At 54.7% G+C, this 21,726-nt stretch overlaps 2 protein-coding genes and 1 long non-coding RNA gene across 12 annotated transcripts; 2 read left to right on the top strand and 1 right to left on the bottom strand.

Annotated features, from left to right (window-relative positions):
* Positions 1–180: 180 nt before the first annotated feature.
* On the top strand, positions 181–7,678 carry CNKSR1 (connector enhancer of kinase suppressor of Ras 1; the record flags this gene model as incomplete). Of its 7 annotated transcripts, XM_080378756.1 has the most annotated exons (20): positions 181–414; positions 793–950; positions 1,373–1,563; positions 1,649–1,733; positions 1,940–1,981; positions 2,071–2,319; positions 2,403–2,462; positions 2,889–2,957; positions 3,348–3,697; positions 4,226–4,347; positions 4,433–4,593; positions 4,858–4,888; positions 5,008–5,180; positions 5,283–5,356; positions 5,761–5,832; positions 5,911–5,984; positions 6,257–6,321; positions 6,398–6,512; positions 6,741–6,922; positions 7,004–7,678. In XM_080378756.1, exons 1-20 carry the CDS (start codon positions 363–365, stop codon positions 7,202–7,204), a joined length of 2,526 nt encoding a protein of 841 aa, XP_080234882.1. In that variant the 5' UTR covers positions 181–362. The 7 variants fall into 7 exon arrangements, with proteins under 7 accessions (XP_080234882.1, XP_080234879.1, XP_080234877.1 ...); XM_080378753.1 differs by having other exon boundaries at positions 5,008–5,356; XM_080378751.1 differs by having other exon boundaries at positions 5,008–5,356; positions 6,741–7,204.
* LOC308061296 lies at positions 4,138–7,191 on the bottom strand. The gene is made up of 3 exons (XR_013927160.1): positions 7,060–7,191; positions 5,215–5,324; positions 4,138–4,275 (listed from the first exon to the last, which is right to left on the bottom strand). It is a non-coding gene; the product is annotated as an uncharacterized lncRNA (long non-coding RNA).
* A 549-nt stretch (positions 7,679–8,227) lies between the features above and the next one.
* On the top strand, positions 8,228–20,949 carry CEP85 (centrosomal protein 85). 4 transcript variants are annotated; one of them, XM_080378758.1, is made up of 14 exons: positions 8,228–8,309; positions 9,805–9,876; positions 10,492–10,644; positions 12,905–13,635; positions 14,298–14,431; positions 15,268–15,385; positions 15,767–15,952; positions 16,315–16,467; positions 16,712–16,866; positions 17,376–17,496; positions 17,946–17,996; positions 18,083–18,190; positions 18,836–19,064; positions 19,345–20,949. In XM_080378758.1, the coding sequence occupies exons 2-14, from the start codon at positions 9,822–9,824 to the stop codon at positions 19,506–19,508; spliced, it is 2,358 nt and encodes a 785-aa protein (XP_080234884.1). In that variant the 5' UTR covers positions 8,228–8,309; positions 9,805–9,821; the 3' UTR covers positions 19,509–20,949. The 4 variants fall into 4 exon arrangements, 2 of the variants coding, with proteins under 2 accessions (XP_080234884.1, XP_080234883.1); XR_013926655.1 differs by lacking the exons at positions 8,228–8,309; positions 19,345–20,949 and adding exons at positions 8,541–9,722; positions 18,336–18,547 and having other exon boundaries at positions 18,836–18,970; XR_013926656.1 differs by lacking the exons at positions 8,228–8,309; positions 19,345–20,949 and adding exons at positions 8,541–9,722; positions 18,333–18,547 and having other exon boundaries at positions 18,836–18,970.
* Positions 20,950–21,726: the final 777 nt, after the last annotated feature.

Below are 21,726 nucleotides of genomic sequence, written 5' to 3'. Positions count from 1 at the left end.
ACAGTGATGGGGACATGGTGAGCAGCACACGGTGACGGGGACACGGCGAGGGGTGCACGGTGAGGGGGACATGGTGGGCAGCACATGGTGCCGGGACACGGTGAGCAGCACAAGGTGAGCAGCACACGGTGACGGGACACGGTGACAGCACATGGTGACGGGACACGGTGACGGACACGGTGAGCAGCACACGGTGACGGGACACGGTGACGGACACGGTGAGCAGCACACGGTGAGCAGCACACGGTGACGGGACACGGTGAGCAGCACACGGTGAGTGCCACGCGGCTGCGCCTGTGGGGCCGCCCGTGCCTGGCGCAGGTGAGCGGCCGCTCCCAGCGCCATGTTCCGGCTCGGCTGCCATGGAGCCTGTGGGTGCCTGGGGCCCCGTGCGGGTGGCTGCCTGGCTCCGAGGTGAGACCCCCCCTTGCCCTGCCCTGCACCCTGGCTGACACCCAACCCGGCCATGGGGCGGGGGGCTGCGGTGGGTTGGCCCTGGTTTGGGGATGTGTGGGTGGGCTGGGGTGGCTGGGAGGGGTGGCAGCCCTTCCCTGTCCCTTGCGCCTTGTCCCTGGGCGGGGGGGGTCAGTCCCTGGGTCCGTCTCGGAGTGGGGGGTCCGGCCATCCCCACCATCTGGGCTGAGACCGGGCAAACTCATTGCACGGAGAGGGCTCTCCCGGTAGCCTGGCGTCACCCCCTGGGGTCACCCGGCCAGGGGCTGGCGGGGATGTGGGTGGGGAGGTGCTGAGCCCCCCCGGTGCCCGGCTGGCACTAAGGCAAGGCTGTGGCAGGGCTGGACGCGGCGGTGCAGGGGTACCCCTTCGAGGCCTGGGGGCTGTCGGGGCCCGACCTGCTGGGGCTGTCGGCGGGGGCCCTGGAGGTGCTGGGCGTGCGGTGCCTGGGGCACCAGGAACTGCTGCTGGAGGCCGTGGAGCAGCTCCGCGCCCTGGTGAGTGCCAGCACCCATGGGTGCTGCAGGGCGCCTGTGGCAGAAGGGGGGATGTGGGTGTACCCTGCACTGGGTGGAGGGGGGGTACACGGGGGCACCCAGGAGCTGGGTGCTCAGGGGACACTGGGGCACCCTGGGCTGGGTGTTGGGGGGACACTGGGGCACCCTGGGCTGGGTGCTGGGGGGACACTGGGAGACCTGGGGCAGGATACAGGGGGGACACAGGGACACCCTGGGCTGGGTGTTGAGGGGATACAGGGGCACCCTGGGGCTGGGTGCTGGGGGGACATGGGGCACCCTGGGCTTGATAGAGGAGGGGGGACATGGAGCATCCTAGGTTGGGTGAAGGTGGGGATGCAGGGGAACTGCAGAGACCCCCCCCTGCCCTCCCACCCCGCCGTGTCCATGTGCCCCCCCCGCAGGATGCAGGGCTGGCGAGCACCAGCCTGCGGACGCTGACGGAGAAGCTGCGGGAGCTGGCGCTGGGCACCCAGAGGCTGGTGCTGGGGGGGCTGCAAGCGGGGGCTGCCTGCCGGCCACCCCCCCTTACCCTCCTGGCCCACATCGTCGACCTGGTTGGGGCTGCCAAGGGGCTCTTCTCCTGGCTCAACAGGTCTGGGGCGGGTGAGGGCACCCATGGGTGCTGGGTGCCCCCTGTCCCTGGGGCTGAGGTCTCTGCCTACACCCCCTCCCCCCAGGTACCTCTTCTCCACCCTTAACGACTTTTCGGCCACCCGGGACATCATCCTGCTCTGCGCCCAGCTGGCAGAGACCCTGCAAGTGGTGGGTGCCCGAGGCCACAGTGATGGGCACGGGGGTGTGGGGGGAGCCAGCTGTCTGCCTGCCTTCCTCTCCCACAAAGCTCTGCCTTCTGGAAGGGGGGGGAGAGCTGGGGTGAGGGCGGGGGGGTCCCTGTGGGGCCCCCCCAGCTGGGATGGAAGGGGGCTGAGCCATCCCGTCCCACTCAGCTCCATGTCTTGTCCCCCCAGGATTGTCCTGCGGCTGAGAGGGACAGCCAGATCGTGCGGATTGTAAGTGCTGAGTGAAAAAGGGGGTGGCAGGCATGGGGGGGGTCCAGTGCTGCCAGAGCCCCCCCTCAGCCCCCCACTGTCACCTGCAGTGCCAGCACATCGTGGGCATCTGTGAGAGTATCGTGGGCTGCAGCCCCCCAGCACTGCTGGACTGTAGGGCTGTGCTGCAGCGTGTGGGGCTAGAACTGCCCCCCGGCCCATGGGGCAGCCCATCGACATCCCCCGACACCCCAACACTGTCCCCCAGCCCATCAGAGAGCCCTCCATCATCTCCTGACACTCCGACGCCGCCCTCTGACACCCTGGGGAGCCCCCCACTGCTCCTCACAGCCTTGCTGGTGAGTCCCCACTGCCCCGGTGCCCCCCACTCTCGCCGGACCCCCTGGCACCCAGCTCACACCTCCATCCCATCCCCCTCCAGGGCCTTGAGATCACCTCCACCAGCTCTTGCCTGCACTTTGTGTCTGCAGCCACCTCGGAGGTGAGTGAGGGGCTGCCTCTCCCAATCTGTCCCCACCCTGTGCCACCCTGTGCCTGTCACCCCCTTTTAGCGCCTGGGGGGGGGGAATACCACCCATCCCAGCTGCAACCCACCCGGCCGCACCCTGCGAGCCTCTTGGGACCCTAACCCACCCCCCACGCCCCCGACCCAGAGTTGGGGGTGCCTGACTGCAGCTGAGACTGGGCAACTCATCTCATGAGTGAGCACGGCCTGGGCCATGGGGGGAGCCCCCCTCTACACCCCGATCCCACCAGCCGCCCTGGTGCTGTGCAAGGTCAGGCTGCCGGTTAATGTTTAACCCCCCTGCCCGCCGGTTCTCCCCATCCCTGGGTCTTGATTAGCTTTGGGGGGGTGGGCGTGAGTGCCTGGGGTGGTCACCCAGCTCCCACCCTACCTCTGCCCCAGGCTCTGGCTGCCCACGGGGGCCGCATCCTGCCCGGGGACGAGATCGTGCAGGTCAATGAGCAGGTCGTGGTGAGTTGGAGAGGACGGGGGCTTGAGCGTGGTGCTGGTTTTGGCAGTGGAGTGGTGGACAGGGAGCTGTGGGGCTGGGAGGACTAGGGGGATATGAGGGCTGTGGGTGGGAGGATTTGGGGGGATACAGGGGTTGTGGGCAGGAGGATATGGGGGGACACGGGGGCTGTGATCTGCAGAATGCAGGAGCCATGGCTGGGAAAGGTCTGGGGGACACAGGAACCACTGCTGGGGGGTTGGGGGACGCAGGAGTTGCTGCAGAGGATTTGGGGGGGGGTGGGATCTGTGGCAGGGGAGGGTTTGGGGGATGTGGGAGCTGTGAGGGGGCAGGGGGCCGGGGGGCAGCGTGGGGCCAGGGCCATGTCCCACGACTTACCAGGGGGTGTGCAGGTGGGTTGGACACGCATCAACCTGGAGAAGAAGCTGCTGGAGAAGACGAGCGGGGTGACGCTGGTGCTGAAGAAGATCCCTCTCGACTTGCCTGGCTCACCCCCCTCTCCCAGGCAGCAGGTGAGTGATCCCAGTGCTGCACTGGACTGTGCTGGGAACCAGGCAGGGATGCTTGGAGCCAGGCATCTCCCATTGAGCTGGTGGGCCCTAAAGCTCTGGAGGACCACGGTGGGATGCGGGCTGGCCCTGACACTCCGTCTGCAGCTCCCAGGAGCATTTTTGGATGCTGCGGATCCCCCCAGCACCAGGAGCTGTGAATGCCCGGGCAGCCCCATGTCCCTGACCTCCAGGTGAGCCCTGTCCCCTGACACCCCAACACCCCCAGCCCAGCCAGCGCGAGGTGTCTGGGTGCTCCCAAGGCCCCTTCCCAGCTCTTTTTTAGGGGTAGAGGTGCTGGCAGCGCAGCAGCTGCCTGTGGGCAACCTGGGAAGCTGCCAGTTGACTTAAGGAACACACACAGGAAAAAAAAAAAAAGTGCTTGTGTTTGTAATTCATTCACTTGGTAACATTTTAATGGGGTTGAAACTATATTTAGACATGACCCTTCTCCTCTCCCGGAATGGAAAGGCTGCGCAGAGCCGGTGGCAGCGCGGGCGAGCTGGACAGGAGCTGCCGGGCTGGGCTCTGATCCTGCTGGGAAGCTCAGAGGCCGGTGGAGCCGGTGTGGAGCCACCACCACCACGTTGCCTTCAGCCCCGCTCCTCCTCGGGCAGGGAGAACTGGGGGTGCCCGGGCGAGTGGGGGACCAGCCGGAGCCCCACAGCGGGACCCCTGCGGAGGGCAAAGGGGTTTGTGGCTCAGGGATCCCTTTTTCCCAGCGCTGCTGCCGACTTGGACTCGGGGCCAGACTCTGCACCGGACCCTGGCACTGACGAAGAGGAGGAAGAGAACGAGCGGGACTCGAGGCTGCCCGGGGTGGCTCTGCAGGGACACCACGACGGTAAGGGGGGAGCAGAGGGGGTGTCCGGGGACGGAGGGGTTTCTCCCCCAGGATGGGAGGCTGGAGCCCTGCCTGCTGTTTGCAGGTGCTGCAGAGGAGGTGGTGTGGGAGACCAGCACCCCACCGGGCACCCCGTGCTCTCCGGGCACCCTCGGTGCTGCTGGACACTGCGCCGCGGAGCCCAGCCCCACAGCAGCCCCTGCCACGGGGGCTGGGGGCACGGAGCCCGGCCAGCTCCCTGCAGAGGTGAGAGCTGGTGGGAGAGGAGCACTCAGCCTTGGGGGGACACTGGGAGGACATCGGGACACACACACACAGGACTTCATGTCCCACCCAAACTGGGAGGCAAAATGCCCGTGTGTGGGTGGGCTCTCTTCTGAGCTCGCTGCTGTGTGAGTGGGGGGTCCCGGCAGGGGCTGCGGGTGCTGCTGGGGGGGGGGTTCAGCTAATGCTGCCCTGCCCTCACCCCCTGCATCATCCCTAACCGCTCATCTCTGTCTCCCGGCCCAGGGCAGCCCCCAGAGGGGACGCAGACCAAAAGGTGAGCGGGACCCCGCTGGGGCTGGGGTAAATGGGGCTGGGGGCTCTCCTGGGCTCTGCCCCCTGCTCCCCCTTCCCTGAACTTGACTCACACACCCCCGCCAATGCCATGGCCGGCAGGAGTGGCGACCAGGCTGAGCCGCCGGCGGGTCTCATGCCGGGACCTGGGCCGGGTGGACTGTGATGGCTGGCTCCTGAAGAAGAAGGACCACGTGGGCTTCATGGCCCAGAAGTGGAAGCGATGCTGGTTCGTGCTGAAGGGCCACACGCTCTACTGGTACCACCACCCCAATGTGAGTGGGGACACGGGGTGTCCTCGCCCCTCACCTAGGGCAGTCGGGCTCTCCCATCCCCAGCGCCAGGGCGGGTGGTGGACATGGCTGTCTTCCACGCAGGATGAGAAGGCTGCAGGACTCATCAACGTGGCCACCTATGACCTGGAAAGCACGAGGGAGCAGAAGAAGAAATAGTGAGTGGGGTCTGTCTCCCCATGGACCTCCCGGCCGGGGGTGGAAGGGGAGGATGCTGTCCCAAGGGTGTGTACCAATAAGCCACACTGGGTACCCCCTGTGTGGGTACCCCATGGGGCTGGGGGGGTCCCCGCAGGGTTGGGGGGGGGGGTGCCCTCACAGGGCTGGCCATCTTGCAATACAGGAGCCTACGCTCTGAGCAAGACATGTATTGTGCTGCTGGTATTATCTGGGACAAGGCTGAGGACTGAAGCATCTCCAACGGCAGGGAAAAGCCCAGACGCCTGGGTTGGGTCAGGATGGGGGGGCTGCGGTGCAGGAGGGGATTGTCAGGGGCTCAGGGCTGGCTCTGGTGCTGGGTAACTGCAGCAGCAAAGGCAGCTGCTCGCTTGTCCTCCTCCAGCGTGTTCCAGCTTTCCCATCAGAGGTACAAGCCCTTCATCTTCGCCGCAGAGACGCTGGCCGATTTGAGCATGTGAGTAAAGCACCAGCCAGTGCCAGTCCCACCACACCGGGCTGGCCATGACCCTCTGTCTGTCTTTTCCTTCCCCAGGTGGGTCAGTCGCCTAATAACAGCCAAAACGCAGTATACACTGGCCCACCAGTCTGTCCCAGACAGGGAGGAAGGTAACAGGCCCTTGCTGGGGTGGGAGAAGGGGTCAGTTCCCCCGTGGGAGACAGGGACCCTGTGGGGAGCTGTGGGTCCTGGTGGGGCAGCCGTGCCAGGTGCTACGGCCCCTGGGACCACTGGGAGCTTTGCCCCTGATTTGGGGGAAATGTGAGAAATGCTCCCTGCAAGGAGGGCTGGGGTGATGCTCAGCCCTAGGGAGGGCTGGGGGGGGGGCAGTGGGGGGCTTCCCGCTCCCTCTGCTCCCACCGTTCTCCCCTGTGACCTCCAGACTGCTACAGTGAGACAGAAGCTGAGGACCCCGATGATGAGTCCCCCAGGCGTGGATGCGACTCGGTGAGTGGCCCTAGGGGACATCCTGGGGAGGGGACAGAGGATCCTCATCTCACCTCCCACCCCATCTGTCCCTCAGCCAAGGAAGAGGCCTCAAAACACTCCAGAGAAAGCCCAGCTCTTTTCAGCCAGCGGCGAGCCCAGCAGCACAGCCAGCAGCCCCCAGGGCAGCCCCCGGCCCTGCTCACCCATGGGTAGGTGCTGGGGGGTAACATCTGTCACCCTGTCACGTTGAGTGCACCCTTTATTCGCGGTTAGGGCCTCCCTTTCATGCATGTGTAGTGGGGGTGCCTCGTCGAGATGTATTTGAGTGACAACTGTGCAGTGTCTCAGGATGCTCTCGGGGCAGGGTCACACGTGGGGACAGCCCCAGGGGGGTTTGGCGCTGCCCTCCTGCTACAGTGGCCCCTCTCCTTGCCCAGACCCCGCTGGGGAGGATCTCGAGTGCCTGATGCAGTGCCTGAAGCAGGGAGGGGTGTCCCTCATCGGGCAGCAGCGGTTCCTGACGCAGGAGCAGTGCCGCAAGTCCTTCATCCGCCGCAACAAGAACCCCCACATCAACGAGAAGGTGCACATGGTGCGGGCCCTACAGAGCACGCTCAAGGTGGGAGCCCACAGCCCCCTGGCCACCCAAAGCCCCCCTGCTCATGGGTGGCCGCCCCAAAACGTGCCCCTTTCTCGGCAGGCGAAGCTGGCAGAGCTGCAGGCCCTGGAGCAGCTGCTCAGCGATGCTGCGCTCACCTCAGAGAAGTTCACGCGCTGGAAGGAAGAGCACCAGGAGCTGTACCAGGAGCTGCGGGAGTGGTGGGCAGGGCGGCTGGGTGAGGACCCTGATGGGGGGCTTGGGGCTGAGCATGGCCCCCCTGAAGAAGCAGCTGAACCCTGACACCCCACCAAGACCTCTCTGGCATGAATCACTGACGATAAAAACCATGGTGCTGTGGGAGCAAAGCAGGTGCTCTGCCCGCGCTGGGGGGGGGTGGGGGTTTGAGAACATTTTTGAAGGCTCAGCCCACAGCATGGACTTGCTGTAGAAGTGGCTTCTGCTACATCCCCCCTCCCCGGGGTGGGACGTTGTGGTGACAGTCTTCCTTTAGTCAAGGGACATTTTGCCTTGGCTGCACGTTGGCAACAGGGACTTTTCCCTGGAGGAACGTGCCCCTGCCACAGCGCTGCCAGCCGGCCTGGCCGGGGTCTCTTCCACTGTAAATAAAACTGTGTCAAGGGCTGATTGTGCCGTGGTTTTCCTTGTCCCCGCCGTGACAGCCACCCCCCAACCGTGCCATGTGCCACCAACCCCGAGGGGCTGTGACCCCGCCGTGCCCCGCTCCCCTCTCCCCGCAGACTGCACCAGGAAGCCCCCACCAACCCCCAGCAGCACCCATGGGGGCCAGCGCCAGACCCCACACCAGGGGCAGGGTCCTGTGGCTGGGGAGGGGTCGCTGCTGGCAGTGCCCTGCTCCAGCTGGGGCGGGCCCTGCCTACCGAGCCGGGGAGGGCAGGTGGCCCCCACCACACGCGAGGCCTGCGGGGACCAGGCCCAGCGCCACTGCCTCCCCACCGAGGAGACCCAGCTGGGGGCGACCGCCTGGCCTTGACCTCAGCCTGGGCTGGGTGAGAGGGCGATGGGGCCTGCAGGGGCTGCGCGCTGCCGGGGCCGCAGGGCCGGGCGCGCCGCCCTCCCTCACCTGCCGGCGGCCGCACTGTGCATGCGCGGGGAAAGGGGCGGCCAGGCCCCGCCCTACGGGTGGCGGCTGCGGCCAGTTTTCCTCCGCCACAAGCAGGCCCTTCCTCCGCCAACCTGCGGGGCGGGGAAATTAGCCTTGGATGAACCAATAAGAGAGGGGAAGGGGCGGGGCCAGGGCGGCCCATAGGCTGCGGAGCAGGGAAGGCGGGCGGGGCGCCACCCCTTCCCCTCTGCCACACCCCCTCCCCCGCGGCGGTAACGGTCGCTGGCGCGCGGGGCAGCGCGGGCGCCGCGGCGGAGGCAGGTGAGGGGGTCGGGCCCGCCCGGGAGCCGTTCGGCTGCTGGGCCTCAGGGGCGGGCCCCGGCAGCGCCCCCTGCGCTCCTTCCTCGGGGGAGCCCCTGCTTCTCTTCCGTCCCGGGCAGCTCGGCCTCCCCCCGCCCCCCCCCCCCCCAGCCCCTCGGGGACCGGTCTCCGGCCCCCCCACCCCCCCCAGCCCCTCGGGGACCGGCCCCCACCCCCTCCAGTCCCTCTGGCTCAGGCCCCTGAGGGTCTGGTCGCACCTTCCAGGCAGCTGGGCCCCCCACTCCTCTCCACCTTCCCCTCTCCTTCCACCCAAATCACCTTTCTCCCGATCCCTTTCTGGGGGGTGAAGGGCTCCCCCCACACCCTGCCTTCACGTTGCTCCCCACTCCCACCGAGCTCCTCCCTTCCATCCCTGACCCACCTCTCCCTTCCCACCTTCTGCTGGGAAGGGGTGCTCTGTAGGGTGCTGTGGGTGCCTTTGGGGGTGTTTGGAAAAGGGTGGTGCTGAGCGAGGTAGGGATGATGTGGTTGCTTCATCTATTCTATAATTTCAGGAGCTTATGCTTGAATTTCCCTGCTATAACTGTCTGACTGTAGTGCTGGAGACTGAGGTTTAAACCCAGGAATTTCAGAAACGTACACAAATTAAATATTATAAGCACTACATCTAGCTGTGTTTTATTTCTTCACTGAGAGAAATGCTGCTTCTGTTTCGTTATCCTCATATTCCTAATGTCTGTCCTATGTTGTAGAATCTGTGTATGTGTGTTTTCTAAGAATTAATGGTTTCTGTGAGCTCTGTGGATCAGTTAACCAAAAATCTGTAAGACCTGGCAATCGAGGATTTGGTATTTGACTGGTGGAGTGGAAAGAGGCCTTGAATTTCCACGGTGAAGTCTGAGAGCTGCAGATTATACTCTCATCACTGGAGATGGGAAATTCACTGTCTGAAGTACTCGAGATAAGCAGATAAATTAAACCAAAGCCCTGGATAGATGATGATTGCCATTTATGGAACAGCAGCGCCAAGTTTTGAATGACTGCATTTCTCCATGTAGTTGCACAGTGACTGCTACAGAGGGCAGAAATGAACAGGTTTAGATTTAAGACTTTTAATGGAAATTTTTTAGTCTTTATAGATGTAAAGCCAGCGTGTAGGTACCATGGTGACTGATGCTCTATAAATAACTACTATGGGGATAGCACATGCCCCGGTTGAAAGATGCTGCTGTGTACCTGGAGAGCGTCGCAAACAGGAACTCTCTCATTTCTCAGGCACTGAGAAAAGCTACAATAACTGCAAAGGTTTTCAAAGTGTTGCCTTTGTTGCTGTGGGGATGAAACAGAGGTGTTCTTGGGAGGAGGTGCTAATTACACATGAAATACTGTGTTACTCTGAAGAGCAGCTGATGTGTATGTACCCTTTGCTTGGTTAGTGGGAACAGGATTTGGTTTATACTGACTTAAAATATGATTTTTATTTATTGCTCTGTAGTTTACTGGATAGATAAGATGGCTGCTCTTGAGAAACATCCAGACCTGAGGCTCCAGCAGGACAATCCATCAGGTAAGGATAGTCTTTTCTTTAAAGTCCTGCTGCTGTCAGATCCTGTTTCAGTTTCTCTGAGGAGACATGTGGCCCTGAGAAGAGTTCTTTACCACCAGCTTTTTATTAAAAAAAAAAAAAAAAGTCTTATTCCTGCAAAACAAAACAGTTGTACAGTTATCTAAGGGTAGAGACTCACTTGATAAAAGATAGGTTCATTGGGTGATAACTGATAAATCTGGAAGAGTTCTTAACAGTTAATGCAAAAATGTATCTTTAGGTTAACCAGGTTTGCTGTGTGCCAGTGCTGCTGCTGCTCTTTTTAGTCTGAGTACCAGGGGATCAGCTGGGTGTAATATCACAGAACTTATAAATGGAATATAATTGATTGCTTTTGCATTCTGACTTCTGTAACAGGATTTGTTTTCAGTCTCCTGCAGATATTATTTGACTTCCTTGTGTTTGCTGCCATTTTCTTTTGCAAACCAGAATTCTTTAGCAATAATACAGGGAATCGGGTAGGGATCAGTTTGGGTTTTGGTAGCAGAGGTAATTAGATATGACTTAGTTAGGTGTATTAAAAAGCTTTCTAGTCTGTTGGCTAAAACATAAATATCCTTGTCTTTTTCCTTCCAGATCCCAGCACCAGTCAGAAGAGCCATTACTTGGAGACTGACTGGAAAACACCAATGTTGTCTGTGAAGTTCCAGAGCCGTGTCAGTCGCTGCTCAAGTGTGGCCGACAGTGGGGATGGGGGCATTGGGACCTCCTGTTCAGACAGCACAGAAGGTGATGGTCAGCGTGGGATCACACAGTAGCAGCCAAAGACTTTTAGGTTTTCTTAGAGGACTGACAAGCATTAAATAGCTTGGTATTACTGAACCCTAGAGTGTAAAACTTTGGGAAGAGCAGAATCTGTAATGATGTTTGGAGACTGTTTCAAAACCAGTGCCTCAGTATACAGATATGCTGCCTGAAATATAAACAAGTCATTTAGGGACTTGCTGTTTCTCCAAGTTAGTTTGGTTATCTTCTAACTGTAGTAAGCCAGTCTTTAACTAAAAGAGCCACGATGATGATTTGCTGATGAATCACTTATTGGTCAATAGAAACCAGCAAATCTGTGTGATTTGTATTTTTTATTTTAAGAAATAATTTATAGGTGCCTCTAGAGACTTCAGAGCAGCGTGCCTTTGTGCGTAAGTCTCCTCAGTGTTAGAGCTGGGCGTTTCTCGGTGAAGAGTGCTGCAGCCTGGCCCTCTGCTGAGGCACATTCTGAGAAATCACTATTTCCCAGCTATCCTTTCCACACATTTTCATCTTCATTGATGGAAGTGACATAAACCACTATTGATTCACTGATTTTTTCTTTCAGCAGTGGGGAAGTTTGTGGTCTTCTTTAAAACAATGCACTTCACGTTCATACGTTTCATGAGCTGCTCTGAGCCTTTTGAATGAGCCGTAGGTCTTAATAATGCGTGAGTTGAAGGCTTTTTAGAAAGTCTGGCTTGTGGAAATGTTGCTAGAAATATTACTAAAGCATATGTTTAAGCGTCCTATCTAGCCTCTCTCAGGATAATAAAACGTAGTTGCATGCTGAGAGCAGGGGAGGTAATGATGGCCCTTTGGGAAACTGCCCTTCTGAACATTTGTAATGTTGTAACCTTGTTTGTAAGAGCTGAGGCTGGATTGTGGCACTGACAGCTGGCTGAAGCACGCTGGCTTTCAGGTCAGTACATTAGCCAGAAATGTTGTTGTGACGACCCTTAGCACAGTCAAGGAACCGATTGCAGCATCCACACGTGGCGTGCTGGTCAGAGAACTCGAGTTCCTGATCATGATACTGAGGTATAAATTTAGGGGCTGTAAACGGAAATTGTACTGTCCCTCCTGTTTGCCAAGGAGAACGTGCCTGTGACTGCTCGGTAGCATGGTGTTCTCTGGAGCTCCTAGGCACAGCCAAATAATGTCTAAGAGATGTTTTCTCTCTGCTTCCCGCTCATGTTGAGCGGGGGGGACAGGTCTTGTGCCTTTGTTGTGATAGTTTCCCTGCAGTTTGATGATGGTCTTTCCAGAATCTGCTTTCAGTCATATGAAAACTGTGGTCTTTTATTCCTCTTTGTAGCAATGCTTTGAGGTTACAAACAGGTGAAAGGGTGACCTTGCAGTCCTGATGTTGGATTAAAGAAACATCATGTGAGGATGGGCCTTTAGCAAAACCCATGGAGAAAACAAGTTTCTGTATCTGGGGGAAACCTGGAATTCCTACGATACACAATGTATCAGGGTGAGGAGTGGGAACAGGCACTTTGTTGTTTGCCCTTCTCAGCTCACGCTGTTGCTGTATTGAAATCTGAGAGTTGCTAAGAATAACCCTGTACTTCCACGAAGCCAGGTTTGGTGCCCGTCTGACAGGACGGGCTCACGTTGGGGTGCGAGTGCTGAACTCTATCTCATTTCCTGTGGTAATAAGGTGAGAGCCATTAATTTAGCCTTTAGAAGAAGTTCTTTTGCTGCAGCGTCCTAGAGGAGTTCAAAGGCCAACTGCTTGGTGATCTAGTGTTAGCTGTGTTTGAAGCTCATCATGGGCTTAGTGAAGGCTCCGGTTCGCTTTGGTTACGGTTCAGAGTCGCTGAGCAGTGGGACGGGCAGAACAGATTCAAGGTCTCAGTGTCCAGCTGAGTAAGTTTCAGCCTTTTTATTCAGTTTAAACGACTTGATTTCTTAACCTATAGGAAGATAACTTTATTGATTTAAGATTATACTACAGTAGCTTAAAACCAAGGGATCAAAAATGTGTACTGAATTAAACTTGGGTTCTCTCTGTGGTTTACGGTGGTAGGAAAATGTCAGCAGGGTCCTGAAGCTTGTAGTGAGGGGGAACATAGGTGTGCCTTAGTCTTGCTGCTGCCGCTGCTTAGGAGGATGTGTTCAGGGGGAAAAGAAATGGTTTTTAAAATTGTTTCAGAAAGTTCAGTAGAGGAGTGGCTGTTTGTATCAGAATATTTTCAGAATTGTAATTAGAGTATCACTCTTCTTCTTTCCCTAGACTTTTGCAATTCCAATTCCAGTAATGGTTCCTCATTCCAGCCCATCAAAACCCAAGTGACCATCCCAACAGCCCATGTTATGCCTTCTACATTGGGTGCCTCACCCTCCAAGCTGTGCTCTGCAGGAGACCAGAGGTGTTCACAGGGCACTTCAGAAACTGCTATGCCAGGATCTGCTGCTGAAAACGCAGGGCTCCTGAGAAACGGCGATTTTAATGCCGGGAAGTCTTCCCAAGTGCCACCCAGGGATCTCTTGCATCTCCACGGGACTTCAGGGGAAAACCGTTTTGAGCAATCCTGGCATCCTGTTTCTGATCACATGAGAACAGAAGATGCTTGGAAGTTTGACACCCCTGCCATTGAGTGCACCCTTAACCAGTCTCTCTTTCTGGATAGTTTGTGCACAGACCCTCTCCATAGGTTCCAGAAGTTCAATCCAAACTCTGGGGCAGCTGGGGCAGGAAAGGACCATTATAAGGTGCTGCCAGAGAGTAATCAAGTGGCAGGGGCTAATGGAGTCTGTGAGCCCCAGGACAGAGCGTGGCCAAGCGGGAGCAGACTGATGCCAACAGGACTCCAGGCCAACAATTTCTTTTCGAAACCTGTAACTCCTCCATCTCAAGCATGGATGCAAGAAGCCTGCACACTACATCCCCACGAGAGGGTCTGCGAGCTCAGTGCTTGGAAACAACAGCTGGAGAAAGTACGGTTGCAAGTAGAGCAAATGCAGGTAGGGAGCTGCATATGTGGATGTATGAGTTTGAAACCCTTCCTATCTCTTTAGTCATGAATTATTGTCCCAGACTTACGAAGCAAGGGGGAAAATGTCTCATGCTTCTCCCTGTCTTACACTAGAAGTCTCTTAATGATCTGTTTTTACAACACGTGGTGTCACAGGTATCATTTGGCGTGCTGCTTGTGTAGAGCAGCCCTGTATTGTGTTACAGCACTGCAGGTTGGTCCAGATCAAGAGATGAAACCTGTCCACTGGAAACTGTAAAAAAAAAAAATAAAAAAAGGCATGCCGAGACATTCATAACAGTTTCTAGAATAATGGTATTCTATATCTAGAATTAAGAAACACTTATTCTGAAAAGATGCATGAAAATAATTTCAGTTTGCTAGGTGGAAAGAGTTTGTTTATCACCTCCCACCAGCTGTACCCTAATGGAGACAAGTTGTTACCAGCGAGCTAGCACAGTGATCTAAAATTATTTGTTAATCTCCAGTTGTGCTTGGGCAAAGTTACTTGTTCTTGGACGTTGACAGAGACTGAAATAACTGTGTCCTGGCATGCAGATGAGCACACAGTGTGCAAAATAGCTCGACCAATGTTGCAATTACCTCTGTGGAGCACAAACTTCTCCCTCCTCATTTTGTCTCCTCTTTCAGTTACAAAATGGAGGCGCCGGCCACCATCCCTTGATGTATTCTGCTTCTCTGCCTACACCTGATCCAGCTCAGTGGATCAGTATCCTGAACTCCAATGAAAACCTACTCAAGGAGAAGGAGCTCCTCATTGACAGGTGAGAGTTTGATACTGACACGTGGCTTAAAGACTCCAGTGCATTTCCTTTTGGAAAGGGAGGGTTTTGAAGGTACCAAGGAGAGCTCATATCTCAGAGTTCATTTTACCCAACTGAGCTTTTTGGGTGCAAAGAATGATATAATGACCTTTGAGAACAGCCTCCTTTTTTTTTTTTTTTTCATGAGTTCTTCCCTTCCTCTTGGAATTAGGATGATGTTCCTGAAGGGTTCAAGTAAATCAATTTTGGTTAGGGCTTTCTCTGTTTTATAAGGGATGAAGACATCACAATTATCTGGAATGTCAAAACTACTGCCTTTTTGCTTGAGGACTTTCTGGGAGCTCTTTGAGATCTTTATTCTAAATTTGTACTTTGTGAGATTTGTGAGATTGGGCTGGCAAACAATGTTGCTCATACCTAATGCTAGTGGTCCATAAGCTTTTATGGAAAACTACCTTCAGCATTTGGACTGTAAATACTTCTTCTGCTTGCTCATTTTGAGTCGTATGATGTCTGTTCGTTTTACCCATAAGCCAAGCTGGATCCTCCAAAGCATGCAAGGTGTGTGGGTTTTATCTGTAATCATTGCTGGGGGGGAGGCTTTGAAGGGAGGGAAGGGAAGAAGAGTCAATACCAATTGTAAAAAAAAAAAAATTAAAAAAAAAAATTAAACGGATATCTTTCAGATTGTTTCTCTGCAGGTCAGTTCTGAGTTGTAGAGTTGTCTTTCTGTTCCGCTTGTTGCTGTATGGAGCGTTAGAGTCACGGTGGCACTATTCATGTTGCATTGCTCTCTACTGTAGATTTGAGAACAGTATGTTACCTGGTTTTTACAGACAAAGACAACACATATCCCAGTTGGAGCAGAAGGTCCGGGAAAGCGAACTGCAGGTTCACAGTGCTCTGCTTGGCTGTCCAGCGCCCTATGGAGATGTCTACATGTTGAGAATGCAGGTAATGGGGTACAACAGGGTGTTAGTAAGAAGTATGTACTGAATCCAGTGGCCCTACTGCTTCTCAGTAGGTGTTTCCTGAGTAGGAGGGCTATGCAGAGTAAAATTATCCTTTGTATGGGGACCCGATCACCTGTCATCTCTGAGATCTTCTGTGTCTCTTGAGGTTTCAAGCCCTGAAATACTACGGTTTGTTTAGAAGCTGTCTAGCAATGCAAACGCCTGACAGCACTGACAAGTGCTATTTCAGATACTGCCGTATATAAGGTGGGCTGAATGATGTTTGGGAATTAGGAGGGCCGAGAGCACAGCTCTGAGGCAGCGCAGCTGCTTAGTGCCAGTTTGTAACTACACTGAACTCATAAGCTGTCTCTGTTTGCAGGAGCTGCAGCGGGAGAACACATTTCTTCGAGCACAGTTCACAGAGAAGACTGAATCTCTCAGTAAGGAAAAGATTGAATTGGAGAGAAAACTGGCTGCTGCAGAGGTGGATGCAAAGCTGATCCGGGAGTCACTGAAGGAAACTATGCAGAAACATGCAGAGGAGTTAAAGAAACAGGAAGAAAGGGTATGGTCCCATTGCCCTAGAGGTGGAAGGTGTTTTTTCTTTGAGAAGCTAAAAGTCAGTGTAGTGCCTAGATGAAAGTTTTCTGTGGCAGTGTGTTATTGCAGGTGTTTTCTGATCTCCTTGTACTTTGGTTTATAAGCAGAAGCTCTTCCTCCTGCAGTTAGAAGTATTTCAGTACCTCCTCTTTTAACTAGAGAAGAAGCCTGTCTTTAGCTTAAGTGAGCAGAAATGCTGCTGAGTTAAAGTGATCTTGTATTTTGGTGTTGAGTGCTGTACAAAAAGGTAAAGGGGTGGGCTTACAGAAGACTGAAGAATGGATAAGGAATTATATAAACTAAACTTGTATGTGACTGTCCCTGCAGGTAAAGGGAAGAGACAAACACATTAATAACCTTAAAAAGAAATGCCAGAAGGAATCTGAACAAAACAGAGAGAGACAACAGAGAATTGAGACCCTAGAACGATACCTGGCTGATTTACCAACCCTTGAGGACCACCAGAAACAGAGTCAGAAGGTAAAACTTCCTCTGAGTTGTAATGATTGCTCTTCACATACTTGTTCAGGTGACCTTTCTACAGCTGCAGTTAATCCCCTGTGCAGCTGCTGAAGTAAAGTTGTGGTCTGGCCTTTTTGCAGGAGGAATGTTCTGAGCTATAGCTGAGAACTGTCACATAGGTAGTTAAAATGTAGTTGAAACATGGTGTGTATGGTGAAAGGCCTGGGACATCTGTTGAATGTTATGATGGTCTTTGTTGCAGCTGAAGGAATCTGAACTGAAGAGTGCTACTATGCAGGAAACAGTGCTGGCACTGGAAACAGAGCTTGGAGATGTCCGGGCTGCTTTCAGGGAGCAAAAAGTGCAGCTAGAAACCCAAAAACACAAGGAGCTGGAGCTTCTTTCCACAGTGCGCAGGTAAAAATCAGCCGGATTAGAATAAGCTTCATCTTAGTGCTGAAGTCATTGCTGCACAAGAACAGTGATGGTTCAGTACAACTGCTGTCCCACCTGTCAGAACCAGGTTACCGTGAATTTGTGACGATTATGTGAGTGCTCACTAAAACACGGTGTTCAGATTCTGCGTGCCAACAGCAGAGGGTGGGAGCAGAACCATGTGGCTGAAAGGGGGCCCCTCTTTTGTCACCTGGGTTTGTCGGTGTCCTCGGGTTATTGCTGTCAACTGCAACTCCTTGCAAAATGGACCTACGTAATCTGCAATCGCTGGGTCTCTGCAAATGTGCCGATATCGTGGGTAGGGCTGTGTCTAGGGTGAGGGACTCCTGTCACAGCCCTGGCAGTTTGCAAGCTGGGATCCAAACAGGGCAATGCTGACATCTGATAGGAAAAGGATTTGTTTCCCTCCTCCTAGTGAGGGAAACATCCTGAATAAAGCTGGTTTTCCCATGGTGTTCTGCTAATTTCAGCTTGCAGGACAAGGTGCAGCAGTGTGTAAAGAACGCGGAGAGAGGGCTCCCTGCCCAGGATGGGGAGAGACAGAAAATAGAAAATGACTCTCTGAAGAAAGAATGCGACTGCCTCAGGAAGGTAACAGGCTGTCCTAACCGGGAATCACACATTTTTCCTTCCAGTTAGTCACGGCAGGCACTATAATGAGATCAGGAGCTCTTGCAGTCACAACTGCACTTTCCTGTGCAGTTCCTGGAATTCCAAACTGAGGGGTTTTAAAAGCTGTTCTTGGTGTGATAGCCATGCACTCCTACAGTAACACTGGAGGGAAGCTGCAGAATGCAGAAGGGAGAGGAAAACCACAAGAATGCGACTTCTCCAGTTTGTTTTTAGCTGATACTTCTAATGGTGCCTTTTATTAGGGGCCTTTCATTGAGGAATCTAAGCCCACTACTAACAAGCAGTGATTAAAGCAGTAAATGGACAGGAAAGAGAAGGAGAGGGAATGCTGTCCTGCTGAAGGAGAAATCCTGGTGGCATTACTGAGTCTGTGTGGTCAGTTCTGATGCCTCTGCTTTTGATTCCAGATTGTGGACAAACAGCAGAAGAAGGTGGAGCAGTTGGCCTTGGAAGTAAAGGTGAGAACTGACTGCAGAGGGACCTAGAACTTGAGAATCTGCTGTGAAGTGAGTTAGACTTACTACTTTCCCTTGGTCTGTTCCAGAACCTGGAAGAACAGGTGGCCCAGGAAGAGGGGACAAGCCAAGCTTTGAAAGAGGAAGCGATGAGAAGAGAAAATGCGCTGCAGCAGCTCCGGACTGCTGTGAAAGAGGTCAGAGCAGGAGTGTTTAGAGTGTCAGTTGAATGAACTATGGATTGTCTTTTAGCAAGGCCCTTAATTTGCAGTCAGCAGCACAACCTCTCCTGCTTCCTGCTAGTCAGTGCTCTGAAAGGAGCTCTTCTCTGTTCAAAAGCAGGAGAAAGACAGTTTCTGCCTTGGGAACTTCAGCTGGGGCTGCGGGATGTGGTGGAGGATCCTGAGCTTGCCAGTTGAGGGCAGCAAGGTGGTGAGCAAGGTCCAAACTCGACTACAGACCTGGCTGAAGGGCAGGGCTGAGCCCCACACTCAAGCCTAAAAGAGGTCAAGCTACAGTGGCAGCCCTTGAGGGAAGGGATGGCCAGTGCTGGGGTGAGCAGGTGGTGCACAACCTCCTGGAAGCTTATTTTGTTGTGTCATGCTTTGGCAGGGACAGTGCAGTGTCATGGGGCGCTTTCTGTCTGAGCCAGTGAAGCTGAACATTTGCACCCTGTAAGACTGACACTCGCTCGTCTGGTGAGAGCCTGCAGGGCTTGATGTAAACCAGCTCCTCCTGCCCTCCGTGCTCCCATCATCGTCAAGCACTTGTGTTAAGTTGCTTTAAGTGTGCTGCTAGTTCTGGTCCAAGTAGCCACCAACCTGCAGTATCTGTTTCTTCAGCTTTCAGCACAGAATCAGGAGCTCATCGAGAAGAACCTGACCCTTCAGGAACGACTCCGGCAGGCAGAGCTAATAACCCAGCCGCTGCCTGCTGAGACAGCCCGCCTCACCCAGGAGCTGCACAGCGAGCTGGCCAGTTGTCTGCAGGATTTGCAGTCTGTCTACAGCATTGTCACTCAGAGGGCTCAGGGCAAGGACCCCAACCTCTCCCTGCTGCTGGGCATTTGCTGTAAGTATGTGGAGTGATGGCAGAGCAAACCCTTTGGTTCCTGTGCTGTGGCAGAATTAAGTAACTCGCATATATTGTAGGCTGGCAGGTTCTCACCTTTCTGGGATTCTGAACCTTCTTTCTGCAGTTAGCTAGCTCTAAACGTGTATGCTGCAGTAACTGAATTTTAAGTAGTGCCTCTTTTGCAAATATACGTTGGTTTTTCTGGCTTGCTTGCAAATGTGGGTGATCCTTGGTTGGAATTGCGTGTGAGGTAACTCCCCTCTCTCTGACTCCACAGCTGCGCAGTACTCTGCTAAGGAGAAGGATGACTTGCTGAGCCCTGATGGACTTGCAAAGAAACTGGTGGAGGTAAAAGAGCTTCACAAGGAGGTGCAGGACTTAAGGACGGCAATATCTGACAGATACGCTCAGGACATGGGAGACAACTGCATCACCCAGTAAAGACCGCTCCCCAAAGTAAGGCAGGAAATGAAGACTTGAAACCCTCAGGAGACTAGAGCTCCTACAACCCAAAACCTATTCAGCACTTTACCATCCCTCTGCTCGGGTACAAGACACGTGACTTATCCAATCCGTGAGAAATCAGGGGGTTTGTTGCCAGAAGTGTTTAGCTGCTGACTGACTAACTGGAATCATTCAGGGCTTCGGTGTCGGGCTTTGCAGTAGCTTTGATCTTGTGGAATGTGTTTATGCTGTGTTTGCTGGAGCTGGTGTGGTCTCTGATGCTGGGAGATGAATTCTGAATTGCCTTCCAGGCATGTCAAATGCTGAACATGCAAATGTGACAGTCAAAATCATCACTAAAAGGAAATGTATGCCCTGGTCTTTCTGATAAATTCTCTGCACAGATCCTGTGTGACTAGTAAGACCAGAGGATTATCAGAGTGTTCAGGGGATATCTGTGGACTTCAGAGGCAAGCAGGTGGGCCAGTTATGCTGCCACAGGCTCCTCAGATGCTGTGTGCACTGTTCTGCCTTGGATGTTTTTGTAGCCATCTGTGGAGCAGGACCTGCTTTCCTCGGGTAAATGCAACAGGAATCTTTCAGTAGCTAACAGGAGTTGGGGAATAAAGCAATACTAAAAGAAGACTCTGAAAACACTCCCCCTGGGCACTGTTGCCCAAAAAGCCTTAAGCCTTTTGTTGCCCCAAAATAGCACTCTTGAGTGTGGGTACGATTCCAGCTGCAGAGGAAGTGGATTGATGCTGAAGTGCCTTAATGTGCTAGAGAAACGTCCTGTCCCCATGCTGCTTTGTGCCTAATGCGTCTGCTGGCAGCGTGAGGAACTGCTGTTTCTTGTAGCAGCCTTTAGAGCCCTCGCAAACAATCTGGGGAGCCTTGAATGTCTGTAGCCCCTGCCAGAGCTGCAGAGAGCCTCTATGCCCCCAGGGGAGCCTGCTGCAGGCCAGCGGGGAGACATGCCTCTGTTTGGCTCCCTTCTTGCTGGGGAGAAAGCCATTCTGGTCCTGACATAGCACGATGGTCCAGCTGGATCCAAGAGCTCTTCCTGATGCCCCACTCGGGCTTTGTTGTAGCCCTGCCCCTTGCTCTCTGGGAGCTCCCTGCTCCTCTGCTAAATAATGGGATTTCTAAATAAATCAGCATGGGATGAGGTTCACTTTATCACAACCCTCCTTAGCCTTAGTGGCAACTTTACAGTACTAAGTGCTTGCTTGTGACAACGCTGTAGTGCCAAGGGTAGAACTTGTTTGGTTTTCAGCTCGAGTTAAGAGCAAGATGCAAAGTCAGTTATAATAACAAGGAGGGAAAATACTGCTGAAACTTCTGCCGTTTGGTTGCTCTTGGTTCATGTCGGGGCCGCGAGCCCTAGGTTTGGGAGAAATGTTTTTGTTATTCCTTTGTGTTAAATTTTAAGACCAAATCTGTTTTGTTCTTAAATGTTTGGCTACCACGGGTGATGGTGGCGACAGATCGGTTAGCTTGCTGTCCTCAGCTACCCGCTGCACAGCGTGGGGAGCGGGTGCAGCAGTGTCTGCTGGGCAGACAGAACTGTTCTTTCCTCATCTGGTGTGTTACATTGGTGGCTGTTTCTGTTCTCAGGCTGCTGATGCCATGTACTGAGCTAAATGTGGGCCAAGGCGAATTCTTGAGGTCATTTGTCCTGACTGCTGAGAGCTCTGTAGGCACTGGGGTGTGTGTGGAGCAGCACCAGCTGTGAAAGTTGCTCGCTCCTGCAGGTTAGCGGGGTGCTGCTGAGCACCAGCCCTGTTCCCCGTGTTCTTCTTTGGGTGCAAGACCCAGTTTCCAGGCGATGTGTGGGGACACGTTTGCCCTCTGCCCTGACAGAGCTGGCTGTGAAGAGGAGATCGTGGCTGGGCTGCCCAGGTCGCGTGTCCCTCCCTGGGGAAATGTCCCCTCCTCATTCTCCTGCAAAACGGGATCGGTCTGTCTCGGGCAGTGATCCCATCCGGGCTGTACGGGACTGCTGCTCTCCGTGCAGGGTCAATCTTGGAGCTCTACCGAGCAGCCGGGACAGGGGCGCAGGGCCACGTCCCCCCTTGTCCCATGTCCCCCCCCCTTGTCTCACACGCTGTCCCCTTGGTGCGGTCGGGTCCCCCTGGCGCAGCGCGTTGGATGCGGAGTGTTTACACCCGCCCTTGTCTCACCCGCTTGTTTGTACCGAGTGTTTGGGGTGCGG

Source organism: Falco punctatus, assembly GCF_963210335.1.
Source record: "Falco punctatus genome assembly, chromosome: 3".
NCBI classification, from domain to species: Eukaryota; Metazoa; Chordata; class Aves; order Falconiformes; family Falconidae; genus Falco; species Falco punctatus.
Note: the sequence above shows the minus strand (reverse complement) of the source record. Positions and strands in the feature narration are given on the sequence as shown.

Coding starts and splice junctions, on each gene's coding strand:
- CEP85 (XM_080378757.1), top strand. CDS start 9,503: ATGGGGATAGCACATGCCCCGGTTGAAAGATGCTGCTGTGTACCTGGA. Junction 13,636..14,297: donor TGCAAGTAGAGCAAATGCAG/GTAGGGAGCTGC, acceptor CTCCTCTTTCAG/TTACAAAATGGAGGCGCCGG. Junction 14,432..15,267: donor AAGGAGCTCCTCATTGACAG/GTGAGAGTTTGA, acceptor TGGTTTTTACAG/ACAAAGACAACACATATCCC.